The 17037-nt window shown below is 41.8% G+C and overlaps 1 protein-coding gene across 3 annotated transcripts in view; it reads left to right on the plus strand.

The window, feature by feature from the left end:
* Positions 1-17037, plus strand: part of LOC308102275 (uncharacterized protein) — a 98145-nt gene that overhangs the window by 27426 nt on the left and 53682 nt on the right. The window contains exons 1-4 of one of the 3 annotated variants that reach the window (XM_080451913.1): positions 9501-9946; positions 10029-10282; positions 10688-10844; positions 10930-11039. The exons of the other annotated variants lie outside the window; for them this stretch is intronic. Coding sequence (XP_080308039.1) covers positions 9881-9946; positions 10029-10282; positions 10688-10844; positions 10930-11039 — 587 coding nt within the window. The 5' untranslated portion in view covers positions 9501-9880. Of the gene's footprint in view, positions 1-9500; positions 9947-10028; positions 10283-10687; positions 10845-10929; positions 11040-17037 lie in introns of those variants that run through there. 3 annotated transcript variants of the gene reach the window in all.

Raw genomic sequence — 17037 nt, forward strand, 5'->3', positions numbered from 1 at the left:
AATATGTAAACAAAGGGGTGTCTGCGCGATTGGTCCCCGTCTAACGACTGGAACAATAATATTTCTAACGCGATCCGCCATTGCAGAGTGATCATCCGTCGAAAATGGCTTGTTTTCACCACTGTAAAAAGATATGGAGATATGGACCTTTTTCTCAAGATCTATCATTGGAGCGGACGGAAGGTACGTTTTTTTGGACTGAATTCACATCCGTGCCATTCCATTTTAAAGGGTCCTTGGATCATTCCTAAGTTGCGTTAGAGCGCCCCATGTGGGAACTTATTTTTTTTCAAATGTTAAAGTGCTCATGTGGCCTATAATAGTCATGTCTTTTTGGGCTTGTTTTCGTAGACCTGATTGCTTATTTCTCTTGCAAAATCTGGGCAACACTAGTCGCAGCACAGCTGTCTTCTATGATAATGATTGAGAGAGAGAAAAAAAGAATGAGAAAACCGCGTGTAAAAAGTGTATTGAATAAGATTGAATATGGGATAAAGCAGATTCATGTGATTTGAATAATTTTGTGAACTGAAGTTGTGATTCATGTCAAATTAAGAACTCTACTGAACCAAATACTAAAACAGAAATGATAAGATGTGAAATGTATTGTGAAGAAATGATTTTTGATATGTTTGGGTTTAATAAACCTATAGATTGACAGATGCATTCTGGAAAGAGCAACGTCAAGTGGTCTTTTCATTGTTCCGTGTGTTTTTTCCTGTTTTATTCAGGAGCAGCTTTGTTATTGAGGTACCCAGGGACCCGTAGCAGATTCACAAACACAAACCACCTCTCTGCCAGCGGTGAACCAGTACAGTCCACAGAGCTTCCAAGCTAACGAGGCTAACACAGCAAAAAAAGACAGACCAAGAATGCTATGCTACAAACAATAAGCATCCCACTGACCCTGCCTGCCAGCAGCATCACCGCAGCGAGGGGGACAACGACAGAGAGGCCTCCGCTGCCCCAGGAGACACCAGGACACAGCGGCACGAGCCACCAAGGAGAACGACCGCGGGAGGCAGGGAGGCAGCACGGCGGAGGCTGGGGTCCCACAGAGACCGATCGCTGTGATCTAGGCCTCAAGACCCGGGCGTGAGTGAAGTGAAGGATCTCAGCAAACCAACCTCGGAAAGTGAAATGACCAACACAGAGCCATCCAAACCACCAGAATGGTACAATAAAAGGTGGTGTAAAGAGTTAGCGAACCTTGATGCTCATAAGGGTGACTTTGTCCAAGTTGGGAGAGTTAAGGTTGGGAGAGGTGATGAATTCCGCTTAGCAGAGGGAAGTGAAGGAACTGAGGTCTTCTTGGGGTTGAGAGATGACGACACTGCATTAGTACTGAAGAGAAGGCCTAAAGACGACTGTGATGTGCTGAATGACGAGAAAGAGATTTTACGTCATCCAGAGCTTGATGATCCTTCCATTGTACGATATGTGGACTATGAAGAGGATGAGAAATTTGGATACCTTCATCTTAAGTTATGTGAATACTCACTGAAAGAATATATAGAAGATTACATTAAGTTAGGGAAGGAATTTCCTGGAGGCAATCTTTGTGAAAAGGCAATTGTAAAACAGGTTCTCACTTGCTTAAAGGTACTCCATCAGGAGTATTCAGCAGTATATCTCCACCGGAATATCAAGCCCGATAATTTCTTGATAGGTAAGAAACAGAAGAAGCAGAAATGACACAGTCATATATATCAGCTCGCAGCAAGCTAAGCCCCTTGAAAGGTACTGTCAACTACACTGTTTACATAGCGGATGTCATTCTTATTAAGCTATTAATGTTTATGTAATATATATAATATAATGACCGTTCAGTCCGGGTTTAGATCCCGCCTACTGTATCCGATCATTTCCACTCACACATACATGAACACAAACAGCTGTTTCCATGTCCGCTCTAGACCATTATATATACATATATATATATATCACCTATTCTTGAGAATTAGGACAAATCATGTCCTACCAAAACATGTCAAATTATTATTTATTAACACAATCATTTTAAAAAGTTTGGTGAAAATATATTCTTACAGGAAAAAAACGATTCACTTTGATTGCGACTGGTGACGTTAATCTGTCTATGTAATCAACACCTGTTACTAGGCAATTCTGTAGAACCAACACTAGAGGGCAATGCAAGCCACACTAGAGCCCCCCCCACACACACACACACACACACGCACGCACGCATGCACACTAATTAGAGAGTGTCGTGGATAGTAACCCATGAAAAGATCTGTTCTCCCCCTATCGGTTTGCCCGAGTGCCGACCGGCCGATGGACAATGGACAATGAGTCGGCGCGCCTCCGTCATGGACAATAACTATTATCACCGTCTCGCGAGTTAAAAATACAGCGTTACTCTGCTCAGTTTGGCTAACCGCTTCATTATCCAACCTGTCATAGAATATTTCTCTCATATTATCCATTTTATTTTCAGCACTCATCCGCCTCGCATCAAAGCACACACACACACACACACACACACACACACACACACACACACACATATATATATATATATATATATATATATATATATATATATATATATATATATTAGGCGGGTGCAAATATGGCTTGACCCAAAAAACATTTTAACAAAAGGTTTCTCAATGGTTTATTGTAGTATCAGGTGTACTTAAAGGGGAATTTTGGACTAAAGTTTTCTTACCTTTTCTATGACGTTATGATATCTTAGGATGAATGGTACAGTAGAAAAAATTCATAACTCCACCCCTGAGCCGCCACAGCTTAAAAGGTGCGCGGATAGGCCTTAGGTTAGATCACATATTTTAATAGCTTTTTTTAATTATTTTTTTGGTGAGACAGAACACTGTCCAAAAAAAAAAAAAAAAAAAAAAAACAGAAGTCTCGCTAGACGAGATTGAAATCTCGAGATTGAAATCTCGTCTAGCGAGACTTCTTTTTTTTTTTTTTTTTTTTTTTTGGTTGCACAGTGTTCTGTCACTATGAACGTCATATCTCACCAAAAAAATAATAAAAAAAAGCTATTAAAATATGTGATCTAACCTAAGGCCTATCCGCGCACCTTTTAAGCTGTGGCGGCTCAGGGGTGGAGTTATGAAATGTTTCTACTGTACCATTCATCCTAAGATATCATAACGTCATAGAAAAGGTAAGAAAACTTTAGTCCAAAATTCTCCTTTAATAACATACCAAAATCGGACCACTAGAAATGTAAAATGTTCAAGATGGCCGCCGCCCGTTCCTTAAAAGACCATTACTCCTCCATTATTCATCCTAGACAAGTAATTTTGGTGTCTAACCCTATGTTTTGGTGATCTAGGAATCCAATTAGCTTATATAGATTATAGTGAAGTGATTATAAGTACAATTATGTATTTACAAATTGATTATAAGGGTATTTATGTTAAAAATTAAGAAACTTGTCCAATATAAAAGGACATTTCTTCTTTTCCACGTGACATAATGCCCAGCATTGGGGATTTTACTTATAATTCAAATTCTGTTGAAGCTTTCAACAATTTATTTAGGGAATAAATGCATTATTACTGCATGGTACTGTGAAATTAGTCAAAACAGGGCCGCCACGTGAAGGCTCAGTACCGCTAACCCCTATTTTTTTTTGTTACTTTTTTTCTTTGATGCTTTTGTATTTTATATTGTTTTTATATTTTTTATTTTATTTTATATTTGTTTGTATTTTTCTTTTCTTTTCTTTTTCCCTTGGATCCGCACCAGATTTACAATGAGTTATCACACTCTTCCTCCCATAAAGGTTGATTATGCGGATTCTCACAATTCTCAACTTGACATGGTCCACAAGCAGGCATACATGGCAGTCTGTATCGTCTGCAACTACACCATTGTGTTTGGCAGGCAGTTTTGCAATTACAGTGGACCATATGCAGGAGGCTTTCTGGGGCAGCAGTTTTATTGGTCATAACTGGCACGAAGTGATTGTCCTCCAATCTCCATCCCCAATCCACCGGATTCATGTCACTCTCCATTTCAGTCCACACCATGATCTGGTAATAAACTCTTTGGCAGTGATATTTAGTCGAGGACTCTGTTGGAGGGAGATGTTCTGGGTTGACAAATGATTTGGCAGACACAATTTTCTTGCTAAGAAGTTTGTAGCGCAAAGATGAAAGTATATCTGTATTCTTGCCACCAAACATAACTGCCATTGCCTTGCTCCCAAGGTCCTCTACCACATTGATGGCTTGATTTGGGAGCAGAAACCCATTCGCACAGGTCTGGATGGTTGATTCACCCTTCACAAGTTTCTGGAACGCTGAGTTTTTGCCAACACCAAAAATGCGTGACGTTGTATCACATCCTGTGAAAGCATGAATAAACAGCAACTGAGAACACAAGTCTCTACCCAGGACTTGTTTCATCTCGCTGATGTCATACACTTTAGGAACTTTGGATTTGTCCGAACGAAAATAGAGGCCTCTATTGTTCTTCTCAGCACAGTAGAGAAGAAGAACGAGCAAGTCTGTATCTTCCCCTATCAAGGTTGTGGGCTGATGTTGTGAAGCCTTGATAACAGTGCAGCCCTTCTTCTGCAGTTCCTCAGTCACAAGCTTAATAAGTCCTTGTTTGTTACAAGATCTGGATAGGAAGTCATCCTTTCTTCCCACAAACTCAGTTTGTGCAGTGAAGCTAACGATTGGGTGGGTGTTTTGCCCACGTCGCTGATGCGTATTGTCTTTGATGGAAGGACTGTCACTATAACCATAAAAAATTACAGCTGTTTTACCATATTGGTATATGGTAAAGTCAGCATAGGACTGTGCAATGACACCATAACTGTCACCCATTTTCCATGGCAAGCGACATTTTCCATGGCAAGCGATGAATCAGGGAGCCACCATCAAGGACATACTGTTCAGTTGGTGGGATAGAATCCAGTATAGTTTTCTTTGATTCCTTGCTTGACAGTTCAGTCACTGCCTGAGCTAGTTGGGGTTTGTCAGCCATACGAATTATTTATTTGGCTTCAAACAGGGCTGCAGGGAATGGGCTGAGCTCATAGGTCATTACATCTTCCAGTGAAAGGTCTCCGGTTTTTGACATAATCAGAAATCGTTGGAACAACAGAGCAGAATCAATGGTATGGTCTTTGGTAACTTTGATGCTAGACTCATCTGCAAGTTTTTTTTGCCCGGTCTTTGCGTTTGAATGAGATCCCAAAAATGGGCTTTCCGAACATTTTTTCAATGATCTCATTCCCAACAGTCTCAAACTCATGAACATTCACGTCTTCTTTGGCGACTACACCAGTCACAATGTTTCTCAGAGATGGGTCTAGAGAGAATGGTTTAAAAGTGCCAAGTTGTTCTTTGATCTTTTCCTGGTCAGGGTGATCTCGTTTCATCCTGGAATCTGTGGATTCTCTGTGTTGCTCACTGGTCGTGTAGATGAGATCATTGAATTCCTGCATGGCATTGTTGTACTCAGATGTGATGGGTGTGTACATAGTCCACAACTCACACATTTCTTCGGTCATTCCACTTCCATGAGTCAAGCCTCCACTACTCTTCAAGCACCGCATTAAGGTCTGCTCAATGACAAGGTCAGAGCTAAGGCCTGCCCAAAAGTGGTTGCTACGGCGTATCACATGGAAACCCCTGGAAAATTTGACATAGACATCGGGATGTCTAGTTTCGAGTTGGCACATATCTTGGACGTAGAAAAAAGCTGATTTTAGGTAATTGTAGTGCCCAGCAGCAGCAAATATGATCCACAGAGCTATCCAAAACTTTTCAATAATGCAAGCAATACTATTAATCAGCTGCCACTATTCTTTCCACCACCTTCTGAATTATTGGAAATTGTGACAATTGGTTTTGTTGGGTTTAGCTGTTGTTGGGTTTAGCTGTCCAATGGATTCCCAGGCCCCCAAAACATAAGGTTAGACACAAAAAGTACTTGTCTAGGATACATAGTGAAGGAGTTAGGCTGTTTTAATGATTTTTAATGATCTTGAAAATAACACCTTTCCAGTGATCAAACATTGGTAGACTTTTAGTATGTTATTCAGGACACCACATACTACAGAAGACAGTTGGGAAACCTTTTGTTCCAATTTGTTTTGGGTAAGGTGCTTTTTTTCATATATGCACCCGCCTATATATATGTCACAGGGAAATTGGCATTCCGGGGAAATTGAAAAAGGAGTGCTAGTTTTTAGGCGCGGGACTTCGGGGCGAGGCGGGGCTTTTCGAGACAGTTTTTTTTACGCGAGGCTCGTGAGGAGGAGGAGGCGGCGCAGTGAGGCGGGGCTTTGATGCGAGGCGGCGCGATGAGGAGGAGGAGGAGGCGGCGCCGCGAGGCGGGGCTTTGATGCGAGGCGGACCTGGCTTTTGTTGTTCCCCCCCACACCTGACGACGACGACGACGACTACAACATAGCAGCAACCAGGAAGCTACGCTAGGGGAACGCTGCGTTCACACGCACACATGATAATAGTTATTGTCCATGACGGAGGCGCGCCGACTTAGCAGACCTTGAGGCCGAGAAGGCGCGCCCGAGCGCCTACAGGCGCGAGTGCCCGCGCCGACCGGCCGATGGTCTGCTAGTCGAATCAGCGTGGTCGGGGCCATATAAGTTAGTGCACTGTGGTTGGGAAGCCTTGTGGCTTGCATTGCCCTCTAGTGTTGGTTCTACAGAATTGCCTGGGGGGGGGGGGGGTGAAAACGAGCGCTCTTTTTTTCAATTTCCCTGTAACATATATACATATACATATACATATACATACATATATATAATATATATACATAAATAAATGAAACATCACATGGCTGCACCTGGAACGTATCATCAGTGTTGTAGCCTGGGGTTGACGGGTGTTTCGGGTCTCGCAACAACACACACCCTCGCCCAGGTGACCCAGCCGGGGTTGATCAAGCCCCGACTTACGTCAAAGTAGCTATACCCACGGTCAGTCCTATTAGGGAAAGACAGGGCCACTCAGTCTGCTTCTCCAGAACTACTCTGCCGGGACCGGGGGAGGCTCTGGCGCGTGGAGGGACTAGGCTCTGTGGATGGCCTCCTGTCCAGGCCCCTCCTTCGTCTCACCAGGTCCAGGACCTGAGCGTTGCACTAGACTCCCCCGCTCCAAACATATCACTCCGGCGTAATGGTGTCTTGGGCCGTGGTGGTACTGCAGGCTCCACTTGCGGCTTGCCTGAAAGGCCCTCCTAAAGGCCTCACCGTGGGTTTGTTGGGCTTCTTCCTCACGGAAGACACAGGCTGGGGCGCCAACCCATACTGATCCCAGGTGCCGTTTACGTTCCGTCTGTCAACCGTCTCTCCGGTGGTTACCAGACTGTTCCTGGTTGTCACGTAGTCTATTCCTATGAGCCACTATAAATAAATAGAATAACTATAAATAAAAAGCTTCACATGGATGCACCTGGGACGTATCATCAGTGTTGTAGCCTGGGGTCGACGGGTGTTTCGTATCTCGCAACAACATACACCCTCACCCAGGTGACCCAGCCGGGGTTGATCAAGCCCCGACTTACGTCCCAGTAGCTACCTACGGTCAGTCCTCTTACATACATATATATATCAATATATATATATATTGTGGTGTACTGATCAAGGCCAAGACTCAGACATGAAGGGCAGGCCCGGTGCCAGGATGAAATGACTGAGGGTGCAGTTGTGAGGGTGCACTTGTGAGGGTGCACACCAGTCGCGCAGCATCCGAGACTTCACTATGAGTGAGTTCATTTGTTGTGGATGTTCCTCCACCATACTCGGTGGGGGGGGGGGGGGGGGGGGGGGGCAGCATATTCATCCACACAGAGCCACTCACTTTCTTCAGCAGCGGTAGCAGATAACACAGCATTAGCTGTTGTTTTGAAATGCTGTTTTAGGATTTCTGACTTTTTTCCCTCTTATGTCCCAATGTGCAAAATCAGGGTTTTCACCGTTGGGTGTGAAGCGACAAGATTCAAAATTCTGTCATTCATGTCAGAGACCATGTCTTTGGGGAAACATAGCACTTTTACCCCTCTCTTTAACATCCTTTTAACATTTTTCACAGCGGAGTCGCCCACAATCAGAATTTCAGGCCCAGTTGGCCCAGTTTGCTCTCCATGTAGCCTTTTTCCTTCTGAGTTACTCTTGGTTCTTACCCTGCTGGGTGAAGATGAGATGTTGTCACGGTCATCAGACGGACATCTAGGGTCCTGGCGCAGTGGTGTGAATGTTTCCCAGCTGCACACTCGATTTTTTGGGAGGTTTGTTCGTAATTCTCCCTTTGGCAGTTGACCACTGTTGAAGGCGGGTAGAAGACGCGTTATGAGGGGGTGGTAGCGCAGGCCATCCGGTCAAATCTGTAATCTCAGGGCTCTGAGTTCTGCCAGTTATTCGACCCTTCAAGTCCTTTGGCTTTGCCCCAAGAGTGTTACAGGAAAAGGCCTTGTCCTGGGGTTTCTCGGAAGCCACGCTAGTGCCAGGTGGCTGTGTGTTGGCACGGTCTTGTCCGTTTCTCTTCGTTCTCTTCACTTCCACATTCACTCTTAAGCGGTGTAATTCCGTTTCCAGCACTGCAATCTTTTGAAGCAGTTTTTGGTAGTCCGCTGCTGTAATAGTCGGGAACATCCTGATGCTAATTAGCTTTGGCTAATTAGGTGCCACGTTCCCAGTCACTGGAGGTCAAAAAATAGTATATTGAAATATGGCAAAAGCTTGTATCTATAGGAGAAATAGAGTTCCATGGGTTTATAAATATCCAGGATCTATTTGTAGATTCTCACAGAAAAATAAAACATGGATATCAGTAGAAGAATGTAAGCATAGAGCAGAGCCAGTAGCAGAGGCGTCCTCACTGTACGAGCGCAAGTAAGCAAGCAAAAAAAAAAAAAAAAGATTAGAATATAAACCGGATGTGAAGCCTCCTCCCTACTTCCGTTTCGTCTTTACAGTCGCACAAATTTATGCTAAATAAATGGAAATTAAAAAATAAAATGTAAAGATAGTTTAAAATATATTTTCGTGAACGGAAGTGCCAGCTTCCTCTCTCGGATTTCGGGAGGTGTAGTTCCAGACTATATAGCATTCGTAGATTGTGGAATAGTTGTCTGTTTACGCGAGACTACACTAACTAACTAACACTAACCCAAGTTTTATCCGGTTTAAGGCCCGCCCTACCGCATCCGATAATTCACACGTACAGACAAGTTTCCGTATCCGCTCTAGAGTCTAGACCTAGACCGGATCAGCAACCTGCAAAGCAACTCGATCCTAGCCTAGTCTACCATTATATCAATGGACCAAAAACAACACAGGATCAAATAAACACACTCAAGCCCACAGCACCACTAAAGGTCCTTACACACCGGGGCGAATTCTTCATGCGAATAAATACGTTTTTTTTTAAAACCTTATAAAGTCAATGCAAGCGTCCACATCAGTTTCGCGAAGCGAAAAAGCGTCTTTTAATTATTCGGAACGAGTCCGAATTTTGTGTATATTCGCACATTCGCCGGTGTGTAAGGACCTTAAGGCTCGTGAAAATAGTAACTACATGTAGTTACTTTTGGAAAATAGTAACTGTAATATGTATTACTCAAAATGTGAAAGGAATTAGTTATTACTAGTTACTGGAAAAAGGTAATGATATAAGTAATATGTTACTTTAGTTACTTTCCAACACTGCCTGCGACTTGATAAAAATAAAACAACCAACTAATGCATTTTTTGTAATTTGAAATAATTAGTTATAGCCTATTTATTTTCCCAATTTGCCCTGCAGATGGTCAAGGGAAAGTAAGATTGGCTGATTTTGGGTTAAGCCGACGGCTTACCTCCAGGCCATGTCATAGAGGACGCAGTCAAGGAACAAGGTGCTGGATGGCGACAGAGACCATTAACGTTAAGGATCAAAATGTAAAGTATTCAACAGTTTCTGACATCCAGGTTTGTACTTATTCTGCATGAGAACAATTTAATTAATGAAAACAACACATACTGTCACTAAATGTTCATGTTCATTCTAAAGGTGGCTGGGATGTTGTTACATTACATCATGTCTGGAGGAAAACATCCATTTGACGATCCATGTTATCCAGATGACGATCCAGAAGCTACTGAGAGTAGATGTCACACCAACATTATGGATGGAAAGTACAACCTGTCCAGTGATCTGGATGTGGTTGCCAAGGATCTCATCAAGAGGATGATCAAAAAAAAGCCAGAGGAAAGATATACAGCGAAGCATTGCTTGGCTCATGCCTACTTCTGGACAGATGAAACGTATGACAAACAGGAAAACATTTTCAATACATACAGCATTCTTTATTCTCAATGTTATTCTATCTTATTAGTACGTTTGTATCATGGTTTAATCACTACCACAGCTTGTCTTTAACCATTTAAGCTGTTTAAAAAAATTATAATGAAAGTAGCAGATCTACAAGCTCAATTGTGAGATTATAGATCTGCTAAGTGTTTTAAGTAAGTAAGGGTTAGTGTTTTCAAAATTGTTTGTGGAATTCTGAAATGTTTTCTGTTTCATTTTGAGTTATGTATTTTTTTTTTGTCTATGATCACTTGCTCGAAATATGAATGTCAGGTTTTGATCCAATAGTACTTTTTCTAACAACATGTTTTAAGAGTGATGTTTTTGGAAAGCCATTTTCGTTTTGTAATTTCTTCCAGGAGAGTGAAGTACTTGCCATTGGTTGGAAGTCGAGAGCAAGTTAAGAACCCCCGCCACGGTCACCGCGACAGAAACATTGAGAAGTTGAACAAATGTGCTGAAGAGTATGCTGAGAAGGGACTATTCAACACATGGAAACACACAATGGAAGACAATGTAACTAAATCATCATTTGAGGTTCACGTGTGTCCATTATGTCCATTAGACTAGTTCATGTAATGTTTAAGTTGTGTTTTTCTAGTTGAAGAGGGTGAAGGAGAAGAAGCTGTTCAAGGAGATGGTGGAAAGGAGGCAATACTTTGAGAATGGATTTGATTTGCTACGCTTCATACGCAATCTCCATGAGCACCAGTAAGTTAAACTGTACTACACCATAACTAAATGTAGCCTCTCCCATCCATTACAAAAAGTATATTGTATAAAGTTAGAATGTATAAGTAAATGTATATTTCTCTCACACACACAAACGCACGCACACACGCACGCACGCATGCACACACACGCGCACACGCGCATGTGTGTGTGTGTGTGTGTGTGTGTGTTACATACAGATGGTTTACATCACCTCATCATCATCTAATCCATAAAATTAATTTCATATAGACATTGATATCATTGTATGATTGGAACTGATAACTTGCTGCACACAGCCAGCACAAAGACAATAAATGCATTTTATTTGTATTAATGTTTAATTTAGTTTATAAGATGTATTCTCTTAAATGATTAGGAGCCATGAAGCTGAATTAAATAATGTGATGTGTTTACTGCTTTATAAAGCAGCAGTGTCAGTGTGTTCAGTACTTAGATAGATTTGATTTGATTAGATTTTATTAAGGATCCCCATTAGCTGGTGCCATAACAACCAGCTAGTCTTCCTGGGGTCCACACAAAAAAACATAACAAAAACAATTAGTACAGTTGCAAATACAAAAGTATTAAATGTCAGTACTCAACACATAATGAAGCTAAAATGACATGTGAGCAAAGAAACAGAAAACTAAAAAAACTACTTTACAATGTTAAATACAATTTAAGATAACATTTAAAAGTTAATTTACTGTAAATGCAGCAGAGGTTTCGAGGCAGGTTATTACAAAGAGTCAATGATCTATAAATAAAAGATCTCCTTAAAGCGTTAGTTTTTGGACCAGGTAATTCAAGTTGCCCATTACTGGAACCTCTAGTGTTATGATCATGCACAGTATTACTATAAACAATCGGTTTATGTGTAAAAACAGGAGTTTTATTGCTCATGACTGACTTGAACAGCACAAGTGTATTAAAAGACAGCTATATTATCAACTTTAAGCCAGGAGAGGCATGCATGCATACGGCTCACATTAGACCTTAGTGAGCAGCCCAGTACTAACCGTGCTGCCCTGCTGGACAACCTGGAGCTTCCTGAGGTCACCACTGGCAGCAGATGACCACATCGTAGAGCAATAGTCAAGATGACATAAAACTACTTTTACTTTACTTTATTTGTTTATTTGGACAGGACAATGCATATTAATGAACATCACAATGACGTAAATACACCGGATTTAGCTAAGATAGTTTAGTTTTCATCCGTAGTCCTCACAAAAAAACATAAAATAAAACGAAAGACAGACAAACAGTGGAATACATTTACATAACATTACATAGGGAACATAAAATCAGACCGACAAACAGACTTTGAACTATCTGACATAAAAGGGGACGGGCAACAAAAGAAGCACATTTCCTGGAAATACCAATTAGATAGATGAATAGAATTAGATAGGATTCATCATAACATTTAGTGTTCAGTAATCACTGTTTTGTGTGTTTACAGTGAGGAGGCTGCTGCTAAGATTGACCTGATGAAGATGTTTCCTGGTCTGTTTGACTGTGTCTACGTGTTTGCCGAAGACCAAGGCTGGAACACAAAAGACCCCAGGATGGAGATGTTATTTCCGACGTCCACACATCCTAGCTCCATTCAGACTGCCGCCCGAAGAAGTCCCAGAGCTTCTCGCTCTGGTGCTTCTAGCTCCATTCAGACCGCCGCCCGAAGAAGTCCCAGAGCTTCTCGCTCTGGTGCTTCTAGCTCCATTCAGACCGCCGCCCGAAGAAGTCCCAGAGCTTCTCGCTCTGGTGCTTCTAGCTCCATTCAGACCGCCGCCCGAAGAAGCACCAGAGCTTCTCGCTCTGGTGCTTCTAGCTCCATTCAGACCGCCACCCGAAGAAGTCCCAGAGCTTCTCGCTCTGGTGCTTCTAGCTCCATTCAGACCGCCGCCCGAAGAAGTCCCAGAGCTTCTCGCTCTGGTGCTTCTAGCTCCATTCAGACCGCCGCCCGAAGAAGCACCAGAGCTTCTCACTCTGATGGTGCTTCTAGCTCCTCTCAGCCCGCCCCAAAAATACCCAAGAAATCTTCATAATGTAGACATCATTTAACTGAACTCTGACAGTCGAGATATCCTGTATTAATGACAGGAGAAATGACTGTATTAACCACATGAACCCTAGCGTTCCTATTCTGTAAACATTCACCAAAGATATGTGCTGTAGAGTGAAAACATCAGGGGTCCTAGGAGAGTGGGACTCGAGTGGGACTCGAATATAGGGTTTTATTCCCCAGGGATTCAAACCCAGCTCCTCCATCCAAGTGCTGAAATTATTTTTGAACTGAGCCAATAGAGCCAGTGAACTTTGACCTTCAGACCACAGGATCTAAAGGTCTCAATGTAATGTATGTGTATATGAACTATTTTACATAATGATTTGTATATGAGCTACTATTATATTTTACATCCAGTGTGAATTGTATACTTTATGAGCTATAAAAATGTACATGATTCCTAAGTTGTGCTGAGATGTGATGCTGGAGACACTGAGGTTTACTTTGTCAGAACAGGACCAACATTTATACCTTAATTCATCAATTATATTTGTTTAATGTTTTATAATGAATAAGCAGAACATTTACTGTATGACAGCCCTGAATTAAATAAAGAATGATAAATAAATCATGTTGTGTCTTCACTGTCTGTCATGTAGACTCTACATTATATATTCATGCTGTCAGGTGGAAACCTTGTATGTACTAAACATTTACTTTTTATTGTTTTAAAAATCTTTTTAAATTAGCATTAGCAGAATAGCAGATCTACAAGCTCACAATGTGTTGCATCGCTTGTAGATCTGCTATTTTCACTACTTCTTGTTATTAATTCACAAAGAAACAAAAAGTTTAAATGTGGAGATATGAGGTTTCTGCCCGACAACAACGATATATTAAACATATTTAAAAAGATTACATTACAAATATCTATCTGGTTTTATTTTATTAAAACATGTAAATATAAAGATTGACATTTAGATGTAAATATTGTCATTGATATATGTTCATATTAGTCCCAGACTCCAGTAAGATGTACACCATAGAATATATAAAGTCATAAATAATAAAACATTACAGATTGTCTATTTCCTCAGGAACCATTAATGTCGTCAACGGTGAATCATCTACAATGGTGTTTGTTTTGGCCTGTCCTTTAGCACCACCTGCAGGCCTCGACTAGATATGACATCTCTACATGCTCAAAGTACACAGGCTCATTTCAATATATATATATATATATCATGGAAAACGTCATGTTGTTCCATAATATAATTACAAAAGTGAAATTTTCATATATTCCAGACGCATTGCACATACAGTGAAATGATTTCAAAACTATGTTTGTTTTGATTATGTCATACAGCTCATCTTGACAATACAACATAGATTCTCTGTGGGTTTCAGGTCAGGTCAGTTGGCTGGTCAATTAATAACAGTAATAACATGGTTATACTAGTAGTTTTAACTGGTCAATTAATAACAGTAATAACATGGTTATACTAGTAGTTTTAACACTGAGGAGAGGTGCAGGTCCAGCTGGAAAATAAAGTCATTGAGTGACTCTGGACTTGATCAAACCCAGTGGACCAACACCAGCAGATGAACATGATGACACCCCAAACACCACTGACTGTGGAAACTTCACTAGAACAAGGGTTCCCCCCATAGTCCCCCCCCCCCCCCATAATAATCACATTTGAACTGGGGACCCCCCATAATAATCATATTTGAACTGGGGACCCCCCATAATAATCATATTTGAACTGGGGACCCCCCATAATAATCTTATATGAACTGGGGACCCCCCAAAATAATCTTATTTGAACTGGGGACCCTGCAAAATAATAAAATTTGAACTGGGGACCCCCCATAATAATCATATTTGAACTGGGGACCCCCCAAAATAATCTTATTTGAACTGGGGACCCCCCAAAATAATCATATTTGAACTGGGGACCCCCCATAATAATCATATTTGAACTGGGGACCCCCCATAATAATCTTATATGAACTGGGGACCCCCCAAAATAATCTTATTTGAACTGGGGACCCTGCAAAATAATAAAATTTGAACTGGGGACCCCCCATAATAATCATATTTGAACTGGGGACCCCCCAAAATAATCTTATTTGAACTGGGGACCCCCCAAAATAATCATATTTGAACTGGGGACCCCCCATAATAATCATATTTGAACTGGTGACCCCCCATAATAATCACATTTGAACTGGGGACCCCCCATAATAATCATATTTGAACTGGGGACCCCCCATAATAATCATATTTGAACTGGGGACCCCCTCGTTTACTGTCGAGAGAGAAAACAATGTTCCACATTAAAATAATCATCTGAGGACCCCCCAAAATAATTTGGGGGCCCCCCTGGGGGTCCCGAACTCCAGTTTGGGAATGTCAAGCATCTTATAATATGTGTCTCTCTACTTTTCCTCCAAACTGTGGGACTTAGATTTACAAATGAAATGCAAAGTTTACTTTATTCCTCCCGCACTACGTCCATTAGTTTAAAAAAAGAAGAAAATGTTTCAAAAATCTTCCAAATATTCCACATTTTACTTTTTGAAAATAGCAGATCTAGCTAGATGTGCTATTTTCAATGTATACAGTATAGGTTTAAAGTGCTCATATTGGCCTAGTGCCCTAGCTAGTTGCTTCTTTTGGGCTTGTTTTCCTAGACCTGGTTGCTTATGTCTCTCACAGTCACAGAATCTGGCAACACTGCCAAAACGATACATGCCGCTGTTTAGATGCCTCAATAACATTATACAGTGTGCACATCGAAAAACAATTGCTTGGGAAAAACCCTGTGATATGTCTTCTTTAATATTCCCCGAACCAATTATCTGACAAAGGACGCAATCGTTCAGAAATAGTGTTGTTCACAAGCAGTGGTGTCAGGGGCATAGCCCAATAGCAATTTCTTATTGCAGGCAACTCAAATTATTATTACTAGTCCATACCCGGTCGACGCATCCGTGTTGGGATATGCGCACATGATCTGGCCACCCGGGGGCAGCCCCGTAACCATGGCGACAGTGTTTTACACAAAAACGCTAATAAACAGCTGAGATTTGGTGATATCGAAAAACGAGCTTCGCTGTTAGGTGCACATCACATGGTAATGGTCAATGGCTGTGTGCAATTTCGGATCAAATGCTCCAGCCGCTGAGGAGAACCGGGCAGAGCAATTTTGGCCTCACCAACCACCAACCATGACACCATGACACCATGGCAGAGGTTTATCAAATTATAGGAGGATAGCAAGATGGCTGCTTCTGCAAAACTGAGCTAGCCTTTGATTGGCTGGCAGAGTGAGGAACAGCGCCACAGACTTACCATAGAGATTATACAGTGGCCGAACAGCGACATTACAAAGTCTAAACCAGTTGTGCTATAAACACGCCCCCTTCTGTGGCCAACGCGGAAGTGCCTTTTTCAAACAATCGCGGATAAAGTATAGTTTTGGACCATGACGGAGGCGCGCCGACTCAGCAGACCTTGAGGCCGAGGAGACGCGCCCGAGCGCCTCCAGGCGCGAGTGCCCGCGTCGACCGGCCGATGGTCTGCTAGTCGACTCAGCGCCGTTCGAGTTATGTACCGATAGGGACAGAATAGTAAATAATGTTTTGGTGAGAGCGTTTGCCCCAACTGTCACTCAAAGTGGCTACTGGCCAATCACAGCGCGTCCTTGCACAAGCGTATTGGCCAATCATGCACAACTGGTTTAGACTATGTAAGGACGCGGCCGAACACAGTATTGCATCCGTAGTGAGTTGATTGATTGATTGATTGATTGATGTATTTTATTTAGTAAGACATGAGAACAACAGCACATGGAAGTACACATTCACAATACAAGGTCTACTAAACTGGAAGACTCATTAAGCACTGAGCTTGTTTAATTGCCTGCCAATAACGCATATATGCGTTTTTTAGAATCCATCACTTGCCTGCCAATAACG

The sequence above is a fragment of the Gymnoscopelus braueri genome, assembly GCF_963280865.1.
Source record: "Gymnoscopelus braueri genome assembly, chromosome: 15".
Classification (NCBI taxonomy): Eukaryota; Metazoa; Chordata; class Actinopteri; order Myctophiformes; family Myctophidae; genus Gymnoscopelus; species Gymnoscopelus braueri.